The sequence below is a fragment of the Bombus huntii genome, chromosome 1 (assembly GCF_024542735.1).
Source record: "Bombus huntii isolate Logan2020A chromosome 1, iyBomHunt1.1, whole genome shotgun sequence".
Lineage (NCBI taxonomy): Eukaryota > Metazoa > Arthropoda > Insecta > Hymenoptera > Apidae > Bombus > Bombus huntii.
This window is the reverse complement of record NC_066238.1, coordinates 2057420-2085306: the sequence shown is the minus strand read 5'-3', so window position 1 is coordinate 2085306 and position 27887 is coordinate 2057420. Positions and strand designations below refer to the sequence as shown.

The 27887-nt window shown below is 37.8% G+C and overlaps 1 protein-coding gene across 11 annotated transcripts in view; it reads left to right on the top strand.

Annotated features, from left to right (window-relative positions):
- The window catches only part of LOC126871446 (F-actin-monooxygenase Mical), a 113544-nt gene that overhangs the window by 57973 nt on the left and 27684 nt on the right, over positions 1-27887 (top strand). Inside the window, exons 1-2 of one of the 11 annotated variants that reach the window (XM_050630315.1) lie at positions 17150-17256; positions 27076-27376. The exons of 7 other annotated variants lie outside the window; for them this stretch is intronic. In XM_050630315.1, the coding sequence (XP_050486272.1) occupies positions 27302-27376 (75 nt within the window). In that variant the 5' untranslated portion in view covers positions 17150-17256; positions 27076-27301. Of the gene's footprint in view, positions 1-17149; positions 17257-27075; positions 27377-27887 lie in introns of those variants that run through there. 3 more of the 11 variants (XM_050630323.1, XM_050630305.1, XM_050630357.1) reach the window with 3 other exon arrangements.

The window sequence follows — 27887 nt, the reverse complement described above, 5'->3', positions numbered from 1 at the left end:
CTTCAACGTTCAGATGTTTCACATTCTGAAGTTTGTATAAACTTCACTTCCGCTGCGCGTTCTAAAAGTTTATACACAGTGGCGGTTGAAGGGTAGTTCGCGATCGATACACCATGAATTTTAGTAATTTTTCTGTTAAAAATCTCTAACGATCATCTGCTCTCTGCTATATATTATAATTGCTGCTATCAAGCGTAAATCCATCTCGTCAAATTATCGCGTCCTCTCCTATCTCTTATTTCATAAACATTCTTTCGTCCACCGCTGTAGATTTCATGAAATTTTATGAAAATATGCAACTTCTATTTTAGCGCGAATTTTAACAAAACGTTTGATCATCCGAGTCATAGCAAAAGACAAAGAAACGTTCCTCCATCATAACGTGGAAATTACAATTCAAAAATGCCAATCTCTCCGTCGAATCGTAACAAATGTCTCGATACTTATGCGCTAGTTCCATAGAATTAAATCGAAGATCCTACAAATACAGAACTGGTATTTCTATTTCTAATCCATCGGTGGTTGGTCGGTTGCATAAATTAAGGGTAGGTTCGCGTGATCGGGTGACTCGATGATCGAGCTAGTTGGATCGATCAAAACTCTGGCCCCTCGTTCGTCCGATTTGCATTTATACCACGATAACTCGTTTCCTTCCTTCTATCTCGTGTTTTCGTGTCGAAAGAAGGCAGTAGTCGGTGAATTTGAAACGAGTTCGTTGAAACTTTGTGACTCACTTTACCAACGAAAAGTAGGCACCTCGTTACAGGCGAAGTGGTCGAATTTTTAATAATTCGTTTCAACGAAAGTAATACGACGACGATATTATTTTAATGAAAAATTACAAATACACCATCGGCAGAAAATTATTTGAAGATCGTAACGAGTGGAGAAATCATCGTCGCAAATTGGCAAATAACGACGATAGGCTAATTAGCCCAAAGATTGACGATATTCCAGTTATCTTATTGCGTTAACTGGCAACATTCGCATCTTTGAATAAGAATGCACATAGAAACAAGTAGAATAATTTCTGAGAATGTGTTCCCATTCAGAGGACGTACAAATCATAGCTAGTTTTGTTCTGTACCACTTACTGAATCTAACGACTGTTTTGAATCGTAATTTACATGCCAGGTACACGAAATAATCGCGATATTGCAACACTCGTAGTACAGAAACTTTCTGTTCACACGAAAGTTTGTGAATTCTTTTCCTCCCTCGATTTCTTCATATCTGTTTTATCCTCGTTTCCCATTCGGTTTCGATTTTCTCATATCCTTCTGTTTTAGCAGGAAATAAAACTCGTGAGAAAAGAACGTTGCTAATCAAAAATTTCGTACAGATCGGAAACGATTAATTACGACAAAAGTTGCGTTCTAACCGATCCTCGTCACCCACGTCAACGTCATTTTTCTCTTCTTCCTGTTGATCGACGTAGCTCGATTCGCAGAACTTTCTTGCGCGTGAAAAGTTTCCTCTGTCGCGGGACAATTAACACCGAGATGGTCATAGCCGACGCGTTTCTTTATTCTACTGGCTTGACAACTAAGTGATTGCGGATTTTGTTATCGGATGGCAATGAGAAAATCCGCGATCACTTAGTTGCCAAGCCAACAACAATCTCGTTAATGGAAAATACCAGAGATATCGTAATTCGCGTTCGATCTCGGTTCAATTATCCCACTGCAATTTTCACGTGTCCGTTTATCAGCGTTTTATTCGATCTTTATTTTCACGAGCTGCTTATTGCCGATAAGCGAAACGATATTGATCTTTCCAATCGACTTTGCCAATGACTCAGAGAAACAGTCGAGTACTTTCTAGTTTGTTGATTATTTTTAGAAGAATATCAACAGCGTAGAAAACTTTTAACTTTGTCGCTGTATATTTGCGAAGCTTGCAAAAGTTAAATAAAATATATCAGCGGATAATTGCAAGCGTATTTTTCCCCGTGAAACAAAAGACGGTCGCAAGATAAAAGTAAAATACACATAAAACGCATTTCCGTATCGGCTTCTTTGATAAACTCTTACGCTCTAAACTCTTTCAATAGTCGATTTCAAATTCTGTCGCGAGTTGAGCGAAATTGGAAGTATTTTTTTGTTTATTTATTTATTGATATTTACAGTCAATTCTCGCATTGAGAATTTTCAGTAATTTCTTCTAGCGTGGCGCAGTGCACATGGCTGAATATTTGTAACAAGTTGATACTTATTATAGATAAGTATAATTTGTAAGTAAGCATTATAAATAAGTAAATATTACTTAATTTAAATAACTAATTGAATCTAGCGTTTAGGTCTAGCGGCTAGTGTCTCTTCAGCCTGGGGATCTGATGCGACGTATCAAAAGTAGTCCAGTGATTAGGAGGTTTCGATGTTTGTTCACTCTTTTGCTATATCTGTCGCTATATTTTGCTATTTGAAATTGAAAGTGAAAATTACTTGTCGTGAACTTCTATCGAGCTATAAATTCAAACGAAATATCCGCAAGAGACTCTTTAACTTGGTCTGCTGCAATTTTTAGGAAACTTTCTCAGCGGCGAAAGATCGAATATTTTTCGAAGCTCCGAGTTCGTAAAAGCTAAGAAGACGAGAAACAGGAATTCGTTGAGAGAACTACGTTTCTTTTCATATCGAATGTTCGAAGAATCCAATATTTTCAGAATACGAGCGATTCAAGTTAAATACGAAGTACGTACGTTCGGTAGATACGTTCTTTCGTGTCGTATTTTGTTGTATCAGCGAACGTTTAGAGGTTCATAGATTTGCCAGGATGTTTTAAAATATAGTACGCTGTTAAAAATAAACGTGAACTCAGCCGAGATGGGTGAACGCGCAGGATCGGTGTTAATCGTCGGAAGATTAATTCTTCCGCCGCCAAGAACATTATCCATCGTATCGAATTTCTCCCCTCGAATTGAGTTTTAACCCTATTTTCGTTTCTTGGCAGCCGCGCCACCATCGAAGGAACGTTTTATTCTCGTCCGATCGCTTATTATATCATCGCGGTTGACGATTTCGATTTACAGTAATAATTCCACCACTGACATTCTACTCTGTTTTCTGCGTCTTGGGAAAAATGATAATGATACGTTGGAACAGGTAACCGAAAGGATCGAACTTTCTCCGATGTTCTTGTAACGTAATTCGTCGTTTGCCGGCAAGATAAATGTCAGATTAGGCTACTCGATAATTATATCCATGTCTTTCGATGACGTGTTTATTAATGTTTCCGCGTTGATATAAGTATTAAATATAAATATTATATAAATGTGGGATGGTGTGACGTTAGCGAAAGACGTGGCTGATTGTTTATAAACGTTGTTAAGATATGTTAACGTTATCAAGGAGTGTTGCGAGCGTTACCAAGGTTTGTTAAGGGATAAATGAGCGTGGTAATGCTGTCAGAGTTGAATTTATCGTGGTCGAGAGAAGTTCGTCGTGTTGCTGTGACGTAGAAATAGTGATAATCGAATTCGTGATATTATATTCGATTTCGTGAGAGTGTTACAATATTGTGTTTATCATACTGTCTTTTCTGTTAATTTATAATAAACATTCCTACATAAATCATGCATACAAAATGTTAGATGTAAAACAGACTTACAATCTTCGCGTTATGCTGTCGCGATATTGGAAAATTTCTTGTTCTACGTATAAATAGATATGAAAAAGATCATAAAATTTCACGTGTCAATGAAACTGGTCGCGTTATTAGACCAATTTCAACGACATAGTCAGCATATTATTACGACAAGTTTAAACGGAATTCTCCAAATTCTGTTTAACATTGCATATAATCTGATTCAAATATAAGCTGCACTTCGCAATAATTTCTCTCATAAGACGAATATGATATAACACGATATAAATAAGCATAGCGTAAAGTATTCGACGAAATATCGTTTGTGAATGAGATCTCTGCTATTATTATACCACACAAAGGATATAGCCTAACAAACACGAAGATGCTACCCCGCTGGGGGTAGCCACCCACATGATAATCAAACAGCCAAAAAATTCTACCAAATGTCCAAATCGAACAAATTATGAATGTAAATAACTAAATAAAAAAGAAATTATTATACCAACTTCGCCAAACGTGGTCAGCGTATACAGGGTGGTTGGTAACTGGTGGTACAAGCGGAAAGGGGGTGATTCTACGCGAAAAAGGAAGTCGAAAATATAGAATAAAAATTTCTCGTTCGAGGCTTTGTTTTCGAGAAAATCGACTTTGAATTTTCGCTCGGTACGCGTGCACTTTATCGCGTCTCGTTACAACGGATCTCTCTGTAGATCGTTGTCTCGGTTGACGTTATTCTTTTAATTTTTAAAATTTTTACATTTTTAAATTTTTATTCTATATTTTCGACTTCTTTTTTCGCGCAGAATCACCCCCTTTCCGCTTGTACCACCAGTTATCAACCACCCTGTATATTATCTTACCCTGTATATTATACTTGCATTTGACATAATCCTGCTAATCGAATGTGAAACGCAGTTACGACTTTCAAGCTTCGTTTAACACTGCGCGATATACGCTTAATAAATTAATATCTCGTAAAATATCGTATGACAATGAAAAGGTATCTCTCTGATACGAACAGTTATCGTAATACGAGAAACATAGCGAGGGTTTCGTTAGAACGAATTTGCATTTGCATTTGCATTTGCAATGGCCCTCAGAATTTCGACAGCGTCCTTACAACGTCATCGACGCCTGTTCTCCTCGTGCTTTCGGTATTGAACGAGCCTGGGAGATGGCACGAGGTCAGACCCCGGCTGCCACGTTTGCCCTAGTTCGTCGTCGATTTATCCAAAGACTTTATTCAGTTTCTTTTTTTAACGCGTAACCAGTGACCTGTGCGCGAGTGCAACGCGTCTTTTCACGTTGTGCAACGCCAACGCTCTTCGAATTCGTTCGAGGATTCCACGCAGGCAAATAGATCGTCGCCGATGCCTTTGCATTGTCAGAGTGTCTGGCTACGAAATCGCGTTCACGCGAATATACGTCGGTCGGTTGTAAAACTCGCAACCACGTTCTCGTAGCTGTCTCGTTAGTGAAATAGCGACAAGTCGGTAGTAGTTGCTATTTGCATTTTATCGTTCTCTAAAAATAGTAATTCATCCGAATCCTCATTGTGTACGTGATCTGCTGAATGAAGTAGCAAAATAGTAGTAGCAGCTATAGGTAGTTTGTCGAACTTTCAGACGGTCTCGTACGAATTTTATCATTCCGTTTTATTATTCGGCTCTTTGCCGCTGTTCGGTATTGATCGATAGTATTCGTTTATTCTCAGTCTCGTACTACGCGTTGTCGTTCTATCGCTTTCTGAATGAATTTAGCGAAATAGTGAAACAGTTTCGCTGTTAATATTTTGCTCGTCCAGAAATAACGATTTGCCTTTCGTCATAGATATTTTTCCGAACGAGATAGTTGCCATTGGTAAGTTTGCTTTTTCTTCTCAAGAAACAATTCGTCCGAATAGTATCGTGGTATTATTTCACTTTTTCCACGTGAATTAATAAGGTAAGAACGAATAAATATATAGAATATAGCAGATATATATGGTAGAATGATTCATTTATTTCTACCATGTAAAATATACGAATGTTCTTACGTAGAAGACGTTGAGATCGATAGAATATCGCGAAGATCTTCTTCGTCTTCGAAGATATCCAGGACATTTTAATCAACGATATGCGTGTTTTGTTAAGAGGGAATTTTAGAACTGTCAGGAATATCATTTTTCGTACTTAGCCTCTTGGCATCGAACGTGCATCGTGTGTTTTCTATGCCAAGATGAACAATAACGTGCCAGACAAAAAAGGAATACCCATCGGTCGTATTATTCTCACTTTACGATTGAATAATTCTTTTTATCGTAGATGTTTCACCGTACTCTTAAGATCAGAGAGCATAAATATTTTAGATAATGGAGATTTCGTAATAATATAAGATAAAACATAGGAATAAAACAAAGAGCATTTAATTTAATTAGTTCAATTAAAAGTTCTGTATACAATGAATCTACACGGAGAATCTACTTTGTTAAGAAGAGTATCAAAAACCAAAGTTTTAGATGTTATCTCGTTCTGCTTGTAAATCAATTAGCGGTATCCACGCTGTCCTAGCGATCTGTCTTTTTCAAACTCGTATCCTTGTTTAGCTCTACCTTTCTAATTCGAGCAAAATATTAATCGAAATCCTTTAACGAAGCGCGTATCTGCGGCAAATGAATCATCGCGGATAATAAACATAACGTAGCTGGTAATTGTACAGTAATTAACGCAACAAAAGCGGGATACGATAAATAATGCAAGAAAAATTTTCTAACGGAGAGCTGTTCCACAAAAGTACAACGCGTCCATGTGTGTACTTTCTTCTGTCCGTGAATGCGTGTAACTTGCCTTTGTGCGCGCGATTGCACACATACGATCGTATACATCGTCGTTCGTACGTATATGAGCGCAGTTGATTTGTATTTGCAATACGCAAATTGTATTCGTAATTTAATGTTACCGAAATACATGAATCGACAGCGAGTTTTAACTTGTGAAATCTCATCGTTCAAAGTCGTGAATATCGATAGAACGACGAGAATAGATGAAACTTAAATCATTTGTTTAAAACCTTATCGATAGTAACGTTAAAATTGGATATACAATTTTAATTTAGCCGAGTGTTAACTGATTTTGTTACTAAAATTAATCGCTGCAGGACTTCTCAAACTTTTACTCGATGTGACAAACTCTCTCGACGAACACGCAAATCAGCCTGATATTTGAATATTTTACCCATCCCACACCTTGCGAATCTATGCTCTATCGATTTGAAAGTACCTTCGTTATCCGGTTTATAGCTCGTCAACGAAACGAGGATAACAAAACACGTTCGACGTTTAAAACCCTTAGAGTTCCATGGACGTATATATGCGTCTGGCGAAAGCTATCGATGTGAACTAAGGACACACATATGCGTTTTCTGTAAGTGTCCGGCATGGACTAAGGACGCATATACGCGTTTGCCAATTTTTCCCAACACCTACGCAGAAGTAATACTATTACGTTTGTGCGAGATAAATATAAATGCATTCCTTGTATATAATGCATATATTTTATATCAAAGATCTACCGCTTCGAGACAAAGATTTAGCGAATTTCATTTAGCGTCGACAAGAGACGTTTTACGAAAATATTTCCAACGTAGAAGCATGGTAGGAGGAGGAGGAAAGAGAAAGTCCGAGGATTTACCATTTCGTTTAATCGATAGGCATTTTCCATCGAAATGCTCTAATCGTGCCGGCACCACACAATTGTCAAGAAGAAAATGTGTCGTTTGTGCGAAAAATAAGAAAAGTAGCGACACGCGATACGAACGCGGATAATTGTCGTCGAATGCAGATATCGATAACTGTTTTGAAATTTTTCACGCACAACCGAATTATTAACTCGTGTTATATTTACTAAATTTAGTTTTCTAGTTTATCGTCTTCTAGTTTATTGCCCAAATTCTAGTTTACTGTAAATTTCAATGTTTATAACAAATAATTAATACTAAAAAACAACGCTCTTGAATCGTTTAATCTCGTGCAAAAGAATTACTATAACATATTGCGATTTGCGCTTTGAATAGTCAATCGACAGAGTTCAGTCTAGCGAAAAAGTACTCCGTCCACAGCGATCGTCAGCGCTGGTCGCACGTCGTCTGGACCGCATAGGCCGCGAGTACTCGGCACTCTAAGGGTTAAAGAACGCGGTTCGACTCTTACAGAAACCATATCTTTTTATCGCGTGTTAAGCTTGAAAAATGAATTTTATCGTGGCATAATATCTTACGACAGGTCTAACGAAGGCTAAAACCACTCTGAATCCCGCAGCCAACTTATATTCTACCAAAAAAGAAAAGTGTCCCCATGTATTTTCGAGTGGTTTTGACGTATCGACCAAGTGGCTGTGGCACGAGTTGACAACCTGGAACAGCACTCTGTATTTATTTCGTCCGAGGGTTGTCTGGCGTCGTTGACGAACTCGCTAATTGTCCAGGGAATTTAAAGATCCTCGCTAATTACGACGCCGACGAATTTTTTCTCGTTCACTTTCCACGTAGCGTCGATGCTCTGCTCGCGGCGTTCGCTTCGCGAAAATCGATTCTTAAATTCGCGAGTTGCACGCACTCGACGATATAGTTCTCGAAACAGAAATAAAGACGCGTATTCTTATTTGTTTGGGCGTTTAGGAATGTTCCAGATGATTCGCTTTAACGGTTTTCACGCCTACGATGTTTAGAATTCAGAAGATTGATGGCACGGAAGTTTCTTAAAAATTAAGATAATATAGCTCGGTGTATTTGTGGATAAGTGGCAAGTGGATATTTCAGCCACGACGTTTCATTTATGTACTTAAGAATGCGAGTCGTGATCGTGCTTATTGTGACGGATGAATAGATCGTGAATATTTTTGCAATATCACGACGAGATCTACGAGACAAGATGTACTTTCGCGGAGTAGTGTGTTTGTCTTCCGATGTTTTGTCTTACCTTTAAAATATTCCACATGGAAACCCCTTAATTTTAATTTGAATCCATTCGAGTTATATTTTACCAATACACATAAATCCACCATGATCTGGAGAAACAATTGTCTCTGCCACATAGACCAAGCTCTTATGCAGAGTTTCAAGGGAACATGAACAGTATCGATCAGACGCAAGATTTATTTCCTCTTAAATTCTTCGACTTGAATTTCGAACGATATTCCTCGATTCTTATAAACTTGAATCTGGTTCGAACAACATCTGTACATAATTTTAACCCTTTGCACTGGGAATTTTATTTCAGTTTCGTTACCAGCAGCGGCTCCCAACGCTCTTAAGCGTTTTATTTGGAACTTACTTTAACTAAAAAATAAGACAATTGAAATAGATAAAGGAAGAAATCAATTTTGTATTTTGTAATTTTTAAGCATATGATGTATCTTGAAACAATTTCCAGCATGCAATCCTGCTTTTCTTACGCACGTTTCACAAAAAAAGCTGGACGTGTAATGTTGAGACTCGACAAAGAAGCTGCCGAGATGAAAACCGATGTCGAGTCACACTCGACATTGGAGTGCAAAGGGTTAATAACGACGAAACCTTACGGTAGATAAAACGATCGATAACAACGTAACGTAATAAATAAGAAGACAACGAGCGTACAAAATTCATCGCAGTTTCACCGTCTCTTGCTGCTGCTCGAAATTTTCTCTTTCGCGGTGAACGACGCTCGTCGACCAGCCAACCAACCACACGACGATATATTTTCATCGAACGTCGTACCATCGATCCAACGCACTTCCATAACTAAAAATAAACTCGATAAACAATTCAACTTCCATCTGCACAATTACTTCCGCCGTTTTTGTTTCTACCTTTATTAATCGAACGAAGGCTCTTGAGACACCGGTGCGATATAACAACGGACGAACGACCGCCAGTGCAACGATATCGGCATGTGCGTGCAACACACGTTTGACCAATAAAATCGATGGGACGAGACCAATACGTACGTGTCCGTGATTGACCGAAAGGGAGAAAAAGAGAGAAGATGCGCCCACGTGTTTTGACAACGACGTGCATATTATTCTGCACATGGCGGAGTGGCTCGTAATATCGTTGCACGACTGCTAATAGCACGAGGTCCACAACCTGCGAGAGGCTCGTCTGGTGGTCGTCTAGCGACGCCGATACGCGTTAATTGCTATAAATTTACGACCCTCGCGACAGAAGAAGAATAAGAAAGGAGATAGAACGACGTCAAAGGGTACGTTTCTATTATCGAGTCGGTGAAGATCAAAGACGAATACAGAGACCTCGTTTAAGCATCGTCGCACGTCCACGCTTTAACGCTATCGTGTACCTGTGTTCTGGTCGCTGGATCGGAATAGATCTTTTGTTTCACGTTTTAAAAACGTTTATCAGAGTTAAGGGAAGTTATTCGTTCGGAAACGAAGATTTCGAGCGAATTTCCGAATAACGTTTGCGTAGCTGTTTCGCTCGCTGGGTTTTATATTTTGACAACATTTGTCAAAGTTACGGGAAATTATTTGTTCGAAGCCTCGAAGAGTTTCAGACGACAGAAATTTTATATTTGAACCTCTCGATGATCCTTGTGTACCTACCTGCTCTGAATTGGTACGAATTTTTCGCTTTACGTTCACATTTTTAAAGAATCCTTGACAATATTATACGAAATGTTGCTTTCAGCTGTTATCGTATTATACAGGGTGGTCGATGTTCTAAGGATGTAACGCACTATTCTTTGAGTTTTGGATAAAATGCCCTTCAAACTAATCGCTTCTCGTCTCAAATGCTTTCATACTTTTCTTATGTATTTCTTGCATTCTGATATTCGAACGAAGGATAGTAAAGAAGTAGCGCATCGCACGACGCCTGATACGATGTTGCTTTTGTTCGTTAATGGTCTTCCTTCGTTTTGCAGCGATTCAATTGCATATTCCGCGCGGATTTCCTTTCGGGATTGTTGTTCTCTGGCTTGTGACGTCAAAGGAATCGCAGAATGTTTCCCGAGAACTCATCGCCGTTTTCTTTTGCTTGTAATCATCTTTATAAATGATTTTAATATTGTTATACGTATTAACTGTATCTAGAACAATCTGTTTCTAATATATCTGCTTTAACGTATTTGATGTATTTAAACAACTATCAATTTGCTTATACAGGGTGGTTGGTAACTGATGGTACAAGCGGAAAGGGGGTGATTCTACGCGAAAAAAGAAGTGGAAAATATAGAATACAAATTTTTCGTTCGAGGCTTTGTTTTCGAGAAAATCGACTTTGAATTTTCGCTCGGTACGCGTGCACTTTATCACATTTCGTTATAACGGATCTCACTGTAGATCGTTGTCTCGATTGACGTTATTCTTTTAATTTTTTAATTTTTATTCTATATATTCAACTTCTTTTTTCACCCCATTTCCGCTTATACCACCAGTTACCAACCACCCTGTATAAGACAAGTTGTAGATTAATTTGAAAAATCAGTACACCATACAACGTGTCCATTGTCCGTCTCTTTCTTCTAATCTTCTCTAATGGATTTTTTCTCCAGTTCCTCAACATCAAGTTTTGCAATCAAATCAAGTGTACATTTGAATGCTTACTCGTGCACCTTTTCCTATAAGAGTTCTCAATGCCAGAGGATGCGTATAGAACGTGCAAAGAACGACGACCGAGTGGAAGATTTAAATAACAAATTCTCTTAAGATCTTAGTACTCGCTTTCTATCTTACATGAATCGAGAAAGTCTTCGTCTTTATTCTCTTAGCACGAGGTCACATCGTAGGAAGGAAAATTCTTGTTTATGGGGGTTATAAACCGGCTACGACGTTCGTTCATCATAATTTTCTACCCTTCTCAGCTGTTCACCTTCGAACCCAATTGCAAACCAATAAGATTTCGGAGAATTGATTCTTCGGTCGGCGGAAATTGTCGATTACCATCGATCAGTTTCTCCATATGTAAAACGAAACACCCAGAAGAATCTATTTTATATCGTCGGAATATTCAATTACGAGTTTTCGATTCGAGAAATCTCCGATAAAACGGTAATAACTAAAACGAGCATGGAAATTCGTATTTTCACGGACGAAAGTCAAGAAACGGAGTTTTACAAGCAGAAATCTTTCCATTCGATAAATACTACGACGTATATTTTATTTTTAACGTTTCGCACATTCTTGCAGATTATGCGCGTTCCTTTTGTCTTTAAGATTCTCGTAAATGCACAAATAGCTGCAATTTAATATAACAAAACTATTTAGTTAGAAAATGGTAACGAGAATAATTTGACGAAACAACGACACATTCAACTTTGTCTGTTTCTTAAATCTAAATCTCACCGAGCCTTCTTTTACCTTTTGCTAATTATCTAGCTAATCCCACGTAATGCGTTCTTTCTATTTATTTATTTATTCTTCCGGAAATATAGTTTCCTATATTTTATATTTGACGTTTCGCACATTCTTGCAGATTATGCGCGTTCCATTTGTCTTTAAGATTCTCGTAAATGCACAAATAACTGCAATTTAATATGACAAAACTATTTAGTTAGAAAATGGTAACAAAAATAATTTAACGAAACAAAGACACATTCAACTTTGTCTATTTCTTAAATCTAAATCTCACTGAGTTTTCTTTTACCTTTTGCTAATTATCTGGCTAATCCCACGTAATGCGTTCTTTCTATTTATTTATTTATTCTTCCGGAAATATAGTTTCCTATATTTTATATTTGACGTTTCGTACATTCTTGCAGATTATGCGCGTTCCTTTTATCTTTAAGATTCTCGTAAATGCACAAATAGCTGCAATTTAATATGACAAAACTATTTAGTTAGAAAGTGGTAACAAGAATAATTTAACGAAACAACGACACATTCAACTTTGTCTGTTTCTTAAATCTAAATCTCACCGAGTCTTCTTTGACCTTTTGCTAATTATCTGGCTAATCCCACGTAATGCGTTCTTTCTGTTTATTTATTTATTCTTCCGGAAATATAGTTTCCTACGCCGTAACATTGTCCCAACATTGTAAATGCTAAAAACGATACGGGCAATTGAACACAGAAGCCTGAAAGGTGACTACAATAGGTGGCCAAATCTAATCGTAAGACCCTTTGAGTCACGATTTTCTTTTGTTATCTTTCTCCGCTAGTCATTGAACTGGAAGATTTTCCTGAATCAACAATTTCTGAAATCTTTATTAAAATCTTAAGAAGCTTCTGAGGTATATAAGGAAGCAGGAAGGTTGCTTTCGAATCAGTTTTCGTAGAATCAGCGGACTGCTCCAACGTGTTCCACGCTTTACTCTTCGAATCGTGTCTTTAATAAGTAAATTTGTATATTTGTTCGGTGGTGCAAGTTTTCTCAGTCGCCAGTGTCAAGTGTGAGAATTTGTGATCTTCGAGAACCTCAAGCGTCATTCAGAAATATCTGCTCCTTCGACATCTGCAATTGTCCACACTGTGTAAGTATTCGTCGTTAGGCGTTTGTAAGAAATTGAAAAGTCCAAACGCGTAGAAAATAGATGGAAAATATTTAAACTAAAACGATCGAACATAGACTAGATGTGCCAAGCATAGAAAATTATACGAAATATCGAAAGTATAGTATTCTGTGTAATTAGACTGCGGATAGTTACTCGAATTCGTATCGTTGTTATAGTAATTAAAATAAAATTGAAATCTAAGTAGCGATTTGTCTCAGCTATTACAGTAAACACTTTACTTTAGGTATTCTATATAACTTTTCTATTACACGCGTTTTCGTTTATACTTTTGCGTTTAAAATTTCCCCGCAAATGCATAAAACGATCAATGTGCAGAAAACGCAGTTAATAAAGTTTCCTTCTTCAGTTTGTTCAGTCGCGTTCGTAAAAATATCGAGTTACAAATTTCCACAAATATCCACGATCCACCTATCGTTTGCACATCCGTCGCTCTAATCTAAATATTTTTCATCTATTTCACGTAGAATGTAGTATTAAATTCTGGCCAAATATCGACGGGTTATTATTATCGATCGACAGCAATTTTCTCGATGTATCGTATCTGATCCCGTCCGATCCGCGTCACATCCCCTTAATCTGCTGCATTCCCTGCGGCAATAAAATTGCCCGCGATAGGACACAGAACGAAGGAAAATTCAATCTGTTCGTTTGGTTTGTCGGTCGCTGTAACACAGTGACACTTGTGCACACGCGTGCAGTGTCACCGGTAGCTTCTTCATCGACGCCTACGATCGCTGTAAAATTGGCCAGCTTGGACGCTCTAGTTCCGCAGGATCGCATCTCTCGTTCGCCCACCTCGGCCATCGTATTTATAGAGACACACTCACCTTCTCTTCTCTCGCTGACTGCACGTGTTGTTTCACTCGTTTGTTATTTCCCAGCGAGAAGATAATCCAAGCACGATATTCCAGCGTCCTGAAAGACGGTTGTCCGATAACTGCTCGAACTTGACTGTGATTATTGGCGATTAGGCGATTGGGTCGCGCAAGCTTAGGGTTCGATCGACGCTAGAACCAGCACAGCAGTCAAAATTATTGGTTTTACGATTTTATTTTAAAATTCCTACTTCGTGTTACGTGTTTTTCTGCAATGAATTTTATCTTTTTGTATTTATTGAAAATCAAAATAACTTTGTCTCCTGGCTACTTGTACCGATATCAGTCGAAACAATTGGTACTCGTCGAGGCGTAAAAGCGTGCCATGATCTGTTTATCGAAGCAGAATCAACCAGTTTCCTCGTTTTCTACAACTTGCCATCCGTTTTTAGAATTTTTACCGTGTGATACGATGGTGTCGATTATCAGGGAAATTCCGGACCCATCGTGACGCTCGTAAAACCATCGATGGTTCACGATGCTTTAAAGCAGGATTTTCATTAGGCAGAGATAGTCTTTGCCTTGTATAGAGCAAGATTACGAATAATACGATACAATGCTGTTGATATTCTGATTTTGTGATACAATTTGGTTATTAAAAAGGCGTACTTTTATCATCGTAAGCTTAAGTAAAGTCAGATTAATGGAATTATCGATGATTCACGAATTGTTATAATCTGTTAAAGAATTTTGGTTAGACAGAAATATTCCTTGCTTGCGCGTTGACAAAGATATCAGAGCGAAATGATAAACGTAATTTTTGCTGATTTTATAATTTTTATGTTATTCCATATTTCTTCGATGTAACTAGGAAGAGGAGCAATCTGTTTGGTTCAAAGATACAAGCCTTTTAGCAGTAGATAACAAACCGATGAATAATTTGTGAAAAAATATCAAGGACGTACCTAATACTCAAAATAAAATAATCGATCTAGATTTTTTGAAATCTATGTCTTTTTTTTTTTTTTTAGAGAATTGTACATACAGAACTCCAGAACTAAAAATAGAAAGACAGTTCTGGTAAACTGCTTGACAAAGTAATGTATTTTAAAATCGCATGCCCATGTAAAACAAAAAAATATGACTCATCTTATCGTATCTTTACACCCGAAATGTTATCGTCTTCGAATACTTTGCTTAGTTTTCTCTAATTAAAAATTCTTGCGTGTAAATTTTTGTTACACGAACCGAATGCTTTTGTCAAAAAGATTTATTTTTCTCTGTGCAACGAAACGTACCGAAGGAGGATTAAGGCTGGTTTCTCTTTTGAACGAAATTTGCAGGGTTACTCGGCCGTGTCTCTTTTAATTGCACTGTATACTTAATTCACTCTAAATATTTTCCACGCTCAACGCTGATAATGATAGAAAACGTTGCTTAAATATTCTTTACGTCGCTGATTTCTTTCAATTCTATCCGAGTATCCAGTCGAAAGATGATAATTAATCTCCTTCTTTCTATTCACATTTATCTCTTATTTCTATTCATTTATTACAACGATAACTACGTTCGTTTCAACCTCTTCAATCCCATTACCGATAAAACCACCTAGAAATAATACGACCAACATTTTCTAAATAGAACGATAACAGTCGAGTATCGCCCAATGAAATTCACATTATCTTACGAAATATTTCCACTTTTCTGCATCGTCAAGAATTTAGAATTTCTCGCGCAAAGCGACGAATTACGCGCTTTTACATTTGTCATTTGTATTTTACATTTGTCGTCATTTCTGAGCGATGCCAACGATTAAATTCAAATTATTATTAAAAAAAAAAAAAAGAAAAAGAGAGAACTCTTACGTTTATCGTTGTTTCTGCGTCGACTGATCGAAGTAATTAAAAAATAGTGCCATTAATCAGATCGAAATCGTCCTCCAAAATATGCTCTCGCCTAGATTTTAGAATTTTTCCGACCAATACGCGAGACTCTTGCGTCTATCGTCGTCTCTACGCCCACTTTTTCCATCGTTCCACATATATGCATTTAGAGGTGTAACGCGCAAAGGATTCTGGGTCAAAGAAAAACCGTGTAAGCGTGAACAGAGGGAGGAGAGAAGAGTGGACGCGCTGGCTGAAAATGGTTATTGATTTTTAGGCGGCGTCCGCGGGTCCTCCGTATATTTGATACGAAACTTTTACTTTAGCAGCCGCAAGTGTAGCTTCATTGAATTCGACAGGCACGAGAGCTTCTTGTCACGTTTACCGGTCACGGATTACGCTGAATTTCATTCAGACCTCCTTTCCAACCATGACACTCCCAGATGTTCCAACTGCTTTCTTTCATCCTCGCTCCTTCCACCCAACCACTTGCAGCCTATTCCCGATCGATCTGTTTGTCTGGAAAAAAAAAAATTCATTAGTCACTCGTATTCCACATAGACGTATGTAAATGGCAATTATCTTCGATGAAACGCTGGATTGATAATATCCAAGCGGGCATACACGTAGACTCTATGACGCTGGAGGATATCTTTTGTAGAAGATATCGCTTGTAGACATCTTTTACGAACGTACGATGAGTGTTATAGGAAACATTTAGAAATTTCATTGGCATTAACGCGAGACTTTACTGTAATGGATACATTGGCAAAACTTGAAACGAACGTGAAAATGTACATAGAAATTACAGGATACCTGATACAAGTATAGACGTCGCAGAGATCACACGACCATTCCAACAGACGATATTAAATCCTGTTTTGCGATCAAATTTTCAGGACAGAAAAAACAAATAAAAACAAAATCACATAGAAGCTCCGCTCCCCGAGCGGCTTAAACCCAAAAATTATATTAAACACGAAAAATAAAGCGCCGACACATATTATAGCATGGCTACGTCGTACCGTTGCGTATCGGTACTTTTGCCTAAAACATCGCTACAAAAATTCACCGTTTATTGTGAATACCAAAATGTATCTAAAATTGTATCTTGGGTTTAATAGACATCTTTAAATAAAACAGACGATATTAACGCTTTGACTGCCACGCCGAAATCACACGATTCGCTGAGGACGCCACGCGAGTATTTTTATTATTCAAAGCATATAATGGCAAAATAATAATAAATCGATGATGTAAGACAACATTCTTTCACGATGGACCGTTTGTCTTATTGGTGGTCGCGGGTGATCACCGTGACGCCTTGGTAACAGTCGATAGCGAAGTATTACAACGAGGCTTCGTTTATTTCAACAAACCATTCGCATTCGTTGTCTCGTCGCGAGCAAAACGCGCGGAGTATATCGTCGAAACGCGTAGAAGATGTTAGTAAACGGTATTTGCTCATTGTGTATATAATGGTAAGGTATGTGCACACTTCTAACTTCGATTATACGATTACAAAGCATCATTTACGATTATTTTCTGAGCTGTGTTTATAACAATATTCGTAGATTACCCCGCAAAGATATCGATGCAAACACAGTGCACCGTTAGATGCAAGATTTGTTCTCATTTTTTTTTTATCGATGTTCTAATGAAAACGTTTAATCGTTCAACGGGGCACTTTTTATTTCGAAGTATCTTCTATTTATCGGTTATGTTCAAAATGCTCTAACCGTCAATTTTCGTACAATTTTTACGATTGTAAGAAGTTGAAGCGCTCCGTTTACCAATGACCACCGTGGCAGTCAAAATGTTAATAAACTTCGATGCTACGCTTAAGATGGCTAATCATGTTGTATACTAATTTTTTTTTTTTTTTTATTAAATATATATTTCCGATGAATATGCTCTATATCTTCTATATTCTAATTTAGTCACGGTATACATATGCAGATTACCTTCAAATTTTACCAACGTAATCGCGACGCTCGTGTCGTTAAATCTCTTTACGGTGCCGATAAAGTTTGAAAATGCGCAACGCGTACAATACACGCGTGAAACTTTTCTCCGGTAAATGTCCGAACACGTTGGCGTAATCAATTAACATACTCGAACACGATTTACGAATTAGGTTTCCCTTCGTCCATCTGGATACCCGAGATCTTGCAAATAATTTGCAACTGTAATAATTTACAGGTATATTTGGCGCGTGGTAAGAACGCGTACAAAAGAGAAACTGATAAATCGTAAATAATTCATTTATAAGACAATATAGTGCTATGTCACGTACTACGATTAACATTCCGAACTTACACAGGGCGAGGCGAAGAGGAACGATTTTCTAGAAGAAGGTCGAACGAATGTAAAAGAATTCGCAAACAGCAAACTAGGTGTTCGATACATTTTTTAGACTTTGCTCGAGTGGGGAAAAATTTGTCCAGCAAAAAGTAGCGTGAAATCGGACTGGTTGCGTTTTAAACGGCGAGAGTGTGTCTGGTTGAAATTCTTCCGCGGAAATATGTCGTCCCATTTCGCCAGACAGACCTTTTTTTTACCCAAGCACGAAGCTGAAACCGTCTCATTCGTTGTATTTATAGACTGCTTGTCCTCCTTGCTTCTGATCATTTATGTATAAAGGCCGCCGTTACTCTGTTCCACAGGGAACAGGTATTCTACCAATGATACGCCGCTCCTTTTTCTTGCACGTGAGATACCCAAAGATAAACGTGGATGGGATAAGATCCATACGAATCTGGCTACCGAACCTTTCTTTCGCCAGCCACCTTCTCTTCTTTTTTCTCGTTCTATTCTTCTCGTTTCTCTCTGTTCACCTTTACCTTTTATTATACTTGTAGAGTATGCCGACTCTTGTTCCGATTCGCGCGAAATTTTGATAAATCGATTCGGTTGTACGAATGGAACGTATTATCTTGATTGATTGCAGAGACGAATCAAGTTGTATACCGTTTGCTGGAAATTCGTTACGGTACAAAAGAGTTTGGAATTGGGACTTGCGTCTGTGTGCGCGAGTATTGGTATCTTTTATAGTAGACCTTTTTACCGACTTGATAAGCCGTCTATTTTAGGGTATACGTCGTAACCGTTCACTCATCTTGTCAATTATAACTCCATTTTGCAGGATTATGGTGTCTCTCGCTTGCCTTACCCTTTAAAGTTTCGTTCATTCGCCACCGTGTTATCGATCGTTGTGGAAAATTATTTTCAAAACGTTCACTTCGTGGTAAGATCGTGGTTTAATCGATCGAATTAATTCCACTAATGGAATCTGACGAATCACGGAGTTACAAATTACGACTAGGTATTAACAAGTTTGGCATTAAAACGTGGCAAAGTTCCGCTTTAGGTACGCAATTGCAAGTCAATTTTATAAAACACGATCGTCCTATTTAACAAAATTACGAAACAGTAAAACCTGCACAATAGAAATCGCCAACGTGCCACTTATAATTTGTCAATTTGCTAGCATCATCGTTAACAAATTATAGAGCGAGACGCTCCAGACTAACCGATGTAACGCAAAACGACCCAGAATTAAGTACACTTTCATAAACCATGAAATTATTACGTTTAGACGTTATAATTTTCCCCATAAATATAGCTCGCTGAAAGTGGCATGAAAGCGTATAATACGACATTGGCATTAGTATGATTGTCATTCGGAAATCGTCTCGGCCGTCGATCATGTTAAAGACGCTATATTCGTTCAAGGAACATCTTCGACCGTACGATCTTGAACACTCGTAAATACAAAGCGTTTCGCGATGTAACGATAAAGATCTACATCGTCGTGTAATCGCGCGAACCAGCCACGCATTGTTCGCGCTGTTTCTTAAATCTGGAGCGCTCGATCGTTCTTAGTAATCTGCCTCTATCTCTGGACGTAGAAAAAACCAAGGGAATGACAGTGGCTTGGTTCCAAGTTCTACCAAAACGTGGCACTACGAAACTTTGCTGCTGTAGCCGTGGTCCGTTGCTCAATAGTGTTGCTAGACTTCTAATAGATAACCCAGTGAACCGTTTGGCCGGTTGCGCTCGTTCTTTAAACCGCGTTCAACGTTTAACATTCGGGTCACTTGCCCGATCAAGCGTCGCAGGTGGTACGAGTCTTACGGTAAATTTCTGTACGCTGTTTTCAATAGGCAGTTACCGATGCGCGTGATAGTCGTTCCCTTCGATGGGAAATAAATCTGTGGTGGCAATCGTCGGTGTACGAATTTATTGCGAAGAGGTGCGTTCGAGGGTGACCGAGATAATCGCGCGAATCAACTTCATTGACGGATAGTTGACCAAGTATACGTTGACGTGGGTTAAGGTAGAGATCGGCGACGCGGTATTTCTTCGATATTTTGTAATTTATCGAGAAGAATCGGTTCGAGAATCTAGAAATCCGTACGATTCGGTCGGAAATAAGTAGCGATGAAATTGTATTTGGCAGAGATGCGATGTATACGTTGATGCGGATTGAGACAAAGATCGACGATGAGATATTTCTCAGTCGTTTGTTAATTTATCGAGAAGATTGGTTCGAGGATCTACGCGGTTACGTGAGTAATAATGATTCTCATTGGCGGATAGTTAGAGTTATGTCGCTGTGGGTTAAAACAAAGATCGGTGACGAGATATTTCCGAGGTACTTTTCATTTCATTGAGAAGCTTGGTTCAACGGTTTCTGTGCAATTTCTAACAACTTGAGTGTAAGCTGTCGCGATATTATTATACATGTTTCTAGTAGCACATACAAAGGGAAAATATCCAACGTTACTATTTTAATAGAAAGCATAAAATCTCTGAAAAACTGCAAGTTGTTCCCGGCAGATATCTCGCTGGCAGAACCTACGCAATTTGCCTTGGAACGAATTTATTGGACAGCGAGCCACCACCTTGTCGTTAAATTTATACCGCTACGCTGATAACTTTGCTCTACCCATCATTTTTTTTTTTTTTTTTTTTTTTTTTTTTTTTATAGCGTTTCAAACAAATAACATTTCTACTTCCACGAGCATGCCAAGTGCTCTTGAATGCTTAAAGATTCCAATGTTTTCACATTACCCGATCATCATAATACGATACATCGTACGATTACGTAATTACTATAATATTTCTGAATCTCTTCGGTCTTATACGTTCTTCCGCTCGATAATTTTGTACCTTTTGTCTCTTAGATTCGAATCACTTGCAGCTTCAATTCTTTAAACTCTCGTTATTTTTCGTTTCACTATTGGATTGGCAACTAAGTGGTTGCGGATCTTATCGATACCACCGAATGACAAAATCCGCGATCACTTAGTTGCCAGCTCGATACACTCTTTCGTCTACGATCAGCTCACAGATTTAAGGGGGTATTCTGGTCTAGAGGCATGAATTTCGGGCGATTTTCGAAGCTCTGTACAAGCGAAACAACAAATACTTTTGCCATCCTTCTTTTTATCATTTGTTTATCGATATTTCGAGATTACGTGAAAAATTCGCTGAAAAAAAAAAACTCAATATTTAAAAAGTTACGAGCTGGCAAAGTGGGCGCTGCCAAAAAAATGGGGTGTCGCGGCGTGCATGATATCAAACCTTCTGGTCATCCGAAACAAAAAATGCGAACGAATTCTTAATTAGTATGGATGCCGCTATCGTCTGAACCTTGGAAAAGTCAATACAACATTTTTTCGCAAAATGACGGCCGTTTGAAAAAAAATTTCTTATTTCGCACGTTTTTTTTGACAATTCCGAACGTTTAAAAAATAGTAATATTAAAGATTTTGAGCTGAGCGTGGTTCGGACGATAGAGGAATATATAAGGAATATTCAGACCAAATTTAGAATAAATCGGTTCGTTAGAACTTGAGATATCGTGCACGCCAACTACTGTTCATTTGTTCCGGTCGAACCGCAGCAGTTGCCGCGTCACAAAAATGGCTGTAACTCGTAAAATAATTGAAATTTTGAAAAATCCTTTTAAAGGCATATTCTTGAATATCTAAACTTTGGAAATATGAAAAAAAAATTTTCGATTTTTTCAAATTTGTAGACTAGAATACCCCCTTAACCGAACAGAGAAAATGATATCGATTTTCTGTGCATAATATGATTCGCGTGCAATATAAATTTGACAGTTTCTATCTCGGAACGATCGCAACGAAATGGTTAAAAATTCGGCCAGAGGCTGGAGTTTCGTTGTTTCTTGAAACGTCGAGAACCTCTCGAGAGAACAAAGGTGGAAGAAGCGAAAAGTATGAGAGCGTAGGTATAATGTGGACGTCGGATGACGCTCGTTTGCCCGGACAATTTGTGATAATGACCGGAACAGCTGATCGTGTGCTCACTACGAGAAACGATTCCTCCTCTGCCGGCGTGAAACCGCGTATATCTCAATTTGTACCGTGTGTTCGATCATCAAAGTTCACGATTACCACGTTATATCCGTTTTCTTCGCATTAACTACCAATAGCCTCGGCGTTAATCTTTCGTTTGCTCGCTGTACAGTTGCAGAAACTTTTCACGAACATGTCATATCGTGTAAAATAAATTTTGAAATTCCATTAACATTGCAACGAATACGAATATCGTTATACGGTGTTAATAAAATTTAACCAATGCGAAAATGTATAACTACAAACGTACACTTGGTAAAAATTATACCAAAATATTTGAACAGTCGATTATTCATTATTTTCATGAACCTCGATGCCCAATGGGGCCATTTAACGTTTCTCGTATACTTGACACTTTAGGTTACTCGTGCTGTATACTAATATTTTTATGAAATATGTGTTTACGGTAAATGTGCTCTAACTTCTGTATACGTTTTCGAATTGCTTTCAAATAGCAATATAAACACGATAATAGTGTCACGTTAGAGCGACGAAGTGGACAATTTTCTATGGTAAGACTGCATTTACATTTTCCATAATTTTCGCATGAAGTTGACATATCAGGTTCTTCTATAAAGTATATCTTCGTCTATATCTTCGATAAATTGTTTCGCTCCTTCTTTTCTTTCTTTTTTCTCCTTTTGAATGAAAAACATTCTTGGTTAGTTGTAATTAACGTCTTGCCATGAATTTCATGAAACGTGCATACAACTAATAATTCTGAACTTACAATTCGAATGAAATTACTATACGAATTGGCTGTAGAACCGAGCGTCTCGAATAAATCGTTACGGTCTATTTCTTTACGAAAATGATTCTTGATTAATCGATAGTCCTGAATCTAAAATTCTAACGAAATTATTATGTAACTTGAAAATGACCAGATGCTTGCGTTCGTTCCAACGGAGATGCGCGTAAAATCTTTCTGCGAAACGCAAGCCAAGTTCTAACACGGACTTGTGTCTTAATGATTCGATGTATCCGGAAAAGAAACGTCCGAGTAATTTCCGTTTCTAAGTTACTATGTCAGATGCATTAGGAAAGATACGGATCTTGAAAATCATTCGGTCAACGAGGCTTCTTAACGAATAGCTAAAGCAAGGAAACGCGTCTAGAAAACACGTCCAATTTCGAAATAAAACTCTGCGGAATCGTTAATGAACTCAAACGCTTTTCCGCTTCGTGTGATGCACGGCAGATTTTAACGATGCGAAAGAGACATCGCCGGTGAACGAACTGTGCACGCGTTAATTACTTTTGCATCATCCCAGTTGGTAGAGTCGCTACTCGTCGGTATTAATGTAACACGATTCGAATGAAACACGAAAATTTCTCTTGCAACTAGATACCTTGCAAATTAGTTCTATTAACGCATCGCCGTTGGCAAAATATGCACGCATGATACAACGTCTTATTAACACGTTCCACATCGTCCGACCCATATGGAGAAATCAAAGTTCTTTTTTCCAGAGGATACGCCTCTTTTTATATTTCTTTAACACTAGGTTTACTTTCTTTCTAGGTTTCTTTAACACTAGGTAAACGAAAATACACATTTTTTTTTTAATCGATTTATTGAAATTAAGCCTGAAAGGAACAATATTAGGCTTCGCGTTTAAATAAATTATTAATAAATAAAAAGTTTTTTTAAAATATTACTAAAAAAAATAACAATAACATTAACACTAGGTTTGCGGGACCCGCCAATTTGACGGATTTCGAACTTCGAAATGAAATATCTCGAGAACCATAGCATTAATTTTAACCATTTTGCATCGTAAATTAATCATTTCATCTAAAGAATTTATACACAAAATTATTTTTTCCTAGGCTTTCTAATTTTTGAAATCTGTATGTAGTATACCTACCTCTACGGTACCCGTCAAATTGCCGGGTAAAAGAAAATACGCATTTTTTTTTAAAAAATCTATTTATGGAAATTAAATCTGAAAGGAAAAATATTAGGCTTCGCGTTTAAATTAATTATTAATAAATAAAAAATTAAATTATCGCTAAAAAAATAACAATAACGTTAACGGTACAGGGTAATCATATCTATTGAGCACATTTTTTGCAAATGTACTGAATGTTGTTTGTGCATTTTCCACATACGATCTTTTTGCAATATATACAATAATTATTACTTCTATTTTTTTTTTTTTTGCAATAACCCACTTGGCAACTTTTTCGCACTTCTGACTTTGAAGGTGACAGAAATGAAGCGTCTGATCTTTGGCAAATGTTCTTCTTGTTTTCTCCAGCCAATTCCTCGCCTAAACAAAATATGAATTCCTTTCTGAATAATTTCGATCTGGTGCACCCGTCAAATTGACGTCCCGTAAACCTAGCGTTAATCGTATAGTCATACAGTACAGAGTATCCGCGGATTTAACAATCGACAAAAAGCGTTATATAAATATAATTCATTGGAAGATTTATTAAACAGTTACGGTAAAAATACGAAGTAGGATAGGAAACAGTAATAAACTTGCGATTATCATTAGCTGTTAATTATTCCGTTTTCTTCTGACAGTGATAAAAGATTGGATTTATCATCCCATGAAGCTCGTTTCGCGATCTTGTTTCGTCTCGCTGAACCGATCCTGGACTGACCAACTTTTCGTATCGATTCGACGTATATCTCACTTTTTTTAGACTGTTCGTATATAAATTGACTTGAAATTGGAGGCGATATTTCGTATTCCTATTATACAGGGTGGTTGGTAAGTGGTGGTACAAGCGGAAAGGGGGTGATTCTACGCGAAAAAAGAAGTCGAAAATATAGAATAAAAATTTAAAAATTTTAAAAATTAAAAGAATAACGTCAATCGAGACAACGATCTACAGTGAGATCCGTTGTAACGAGACGCGATAAAGTGCACGCGTACCGAGCGAAAATTCAAAGTCGATTTTCTCGAAAACAAAGCCTCGAACGACAAATTTTTATTCTATATTTTCGACTTCTTTTTTCGCGTAGAATCGCCCCCTTTCCGCTTGTACCACCAGTTACCAACCACCCTGTATATAACTTTTTAATAAAACTTTAAACGATCTTTGTTTACGCGACATGTTCCGCTTGATCGCAACGTTGTAATATAATGAACAAGTTTGGCTGTGAAAGAACAGGATAGCTCGTACTTGCAAATATAGAGATCGTGTTCAATTTACGTGCTTCTATTTCGTGTGTCTCGGAACAACCATTTGAAGGTGGTTTAACTACATTTTCCTGAGTTATCACTGCTTGCTCTCGGGACTTTGATGGAAGTATATCTACATGTTGCTCAGACCAAGGAACTGTCAAATTCGTAAACGGCATTATATTCGACGTTGTGTTATTATCTGTGAAATGGTAGATGTTTTCGTAAAATATTCTTGCGTGCGCGGTCGTCATAAATTAACGTTTAGTTATGTTACAAGAGAGCGACGTAGATCACCCTCAGTCAGCTTCGATACGATTCTTTCGTCTATTTAAGAAAGAAAGAAAGAAAGGAAGGAAGGAAGAAATTCATATAATAAAAATTATGTTAAATTAACAGACTTTATGTAATTTAGAAAGTCACAATAGCTAACGTCATCGTTATTTTCGCGGAGGAAAAATTCGAAAATTGGATTACGTCGATCGTAACGCGAATATTCCGTAATTCGCTGTTTCTTTCCAGACGCTAATTCTTCAAACGACGTAAAATTAACTTACATAGAGATTTTCAAGAACTTGTTAGGTAACGTAAGTTTTATAATAAACGTTCGTCAACCCTCGTGTTATTACTTACACTTTTCCCGGAAGCGACGTCCGATAAAAAATAAATAGCCGCGACGACTATTTTCATCGTCGACGATGATTAAAAAAAAATGCTTTGCTGTTGCTACAAAGAGCAGCCAATAACACGGCAGACCATTTACCGATACTTTGATCTTGCGAACGTACTTTCATCTAATCTTTCGTGCGATGATTTACCGGAGAAAATGAGAAAAATTCGCGGAATTATAAAGAAATTATTCAGATAAAATCGTCTATCATTCGACGTTTGTAGTTCGTTGAACATTTTTGTGATTTATCTACATTCGTTCAGTATCCGTACTGATCGTAATTTTTCCAGAAGCAACGTTCGGGCAACACGTTCTTAACTATCTTCAACGTTCTCGTTAACAAGCTAATTAATTTTTCTAATTTTCAGAAGGCATTCGCTTCTCAATAAACTCTTTAAACTTCTAGTTTGCTTTAAACTTCGAAAGACGAAGAAAGTTCACGGAATTGCGCAGATAGAATCATCCATCTACGACGTTTATGGTTCACGAATATCTTGATACATTTACGTTCGTTTAATTTCTTCGTCGATTACGCGTTTCGTAGAAGCAATATTTCGACAAGATTCAATATACCGACTATATTTTCAACGTTCTCGCCCAAATTTTAACCAACAGACCGTGAATGTTCGTACGAATCTATCCATTTTTATACTAAAAAAAAGTACATAGAGATACCTGTACATGAAAATTTGTTTCACTCCCGAAATATTACAACGAGTAATATTTCTTTAGTACTTTAGTTTACGCATTTTTCCGTATTCTTTCTGTCCATTTAAATTTCCCACAAATGCACGAAGCATACGTTTTATATTTTATTATATATATATATATATTATATACATTTTCACGTGTTGTGTACACTACGTACATTTCTATCCATTCAAATCTTTCACAAATCTCGATCTTCCATCAACGTCTCCAGAAAATATCCGCTTCTCGATAAACTTCGCAAACGTCGTCGACTCGTCAAAATTCATTCGATTGGAAGCATCCCAAACAACTATTATACGCGCCATTTATTTCGAACGAAGTATAACGTCTCATCGAACGTACATTTTACGTTCGTTCACCTTCCAGATTAATTATACCTTTCCTTCCCCCTTCCCCAGGAAACGAGGTTCGAGCACGAATAAACAGCCTTAATAATTATTTCCACCGTCGAAGTGCGTTACGAAAAAAGAAGAAAAAAAAAAAAAGAAAAAAGAAGGAGCAAGAGAAGGAGAGGAAAAAAGGAAGCGAAGCATCGCTTTAGAGACGGTCGATATCACGACGAGAGTTTCGCTTTGATCTCCGCAGAACGTCCATAGGGAAGGTTCTCGTGCTTCCGTTTGTCGTATGCGGAATACGCGGTGGCACGAGGACGACGACGAGGCAAAGGCATTGGCGGCAGGAGCAGCAAGTTATCAGGTCGTAAGTTCAAAGAACCGTGTGGAAGAGCATCGGGTGTATCGACTGCGGTGCGGCACACGATATTACGATCGTTCGCGAGGACGTGACCGTGCATAACGAGTCATTGTACGCCACCGTGGAGAAATTAGCGCTGGCTGCCGCCTACAGAGATAAAATTCCACGCCTCGAACTCGTAATTATCGGCTGACCCGCGAAAAGATACAGGAGACGTTCCTCCTTCGCGCGAGAGATCCTCGGAGGTGTCTTTGTTCTTTCAATCCGATAAAGGCGATGGGAAATGCGAGAGGATCGAGATTTTCGATTTCTGTATTTGTAGTTGAGATTTGTTGCGCAGGTAAGGTAATATACCTGACGCGTTCTTTCCATCGAGCGTTTTAAATTGCGTGATAAAATTGCGTTTTTCTTTTTCTCTTTTGGTTCAACAAGAACGTTTTGGAAATGTGTATTTAGTGCTCTTTATGGATACTGGAGCAGGGAAATTGTACTTTTTATTGATTTTTGTGTGTGTGTG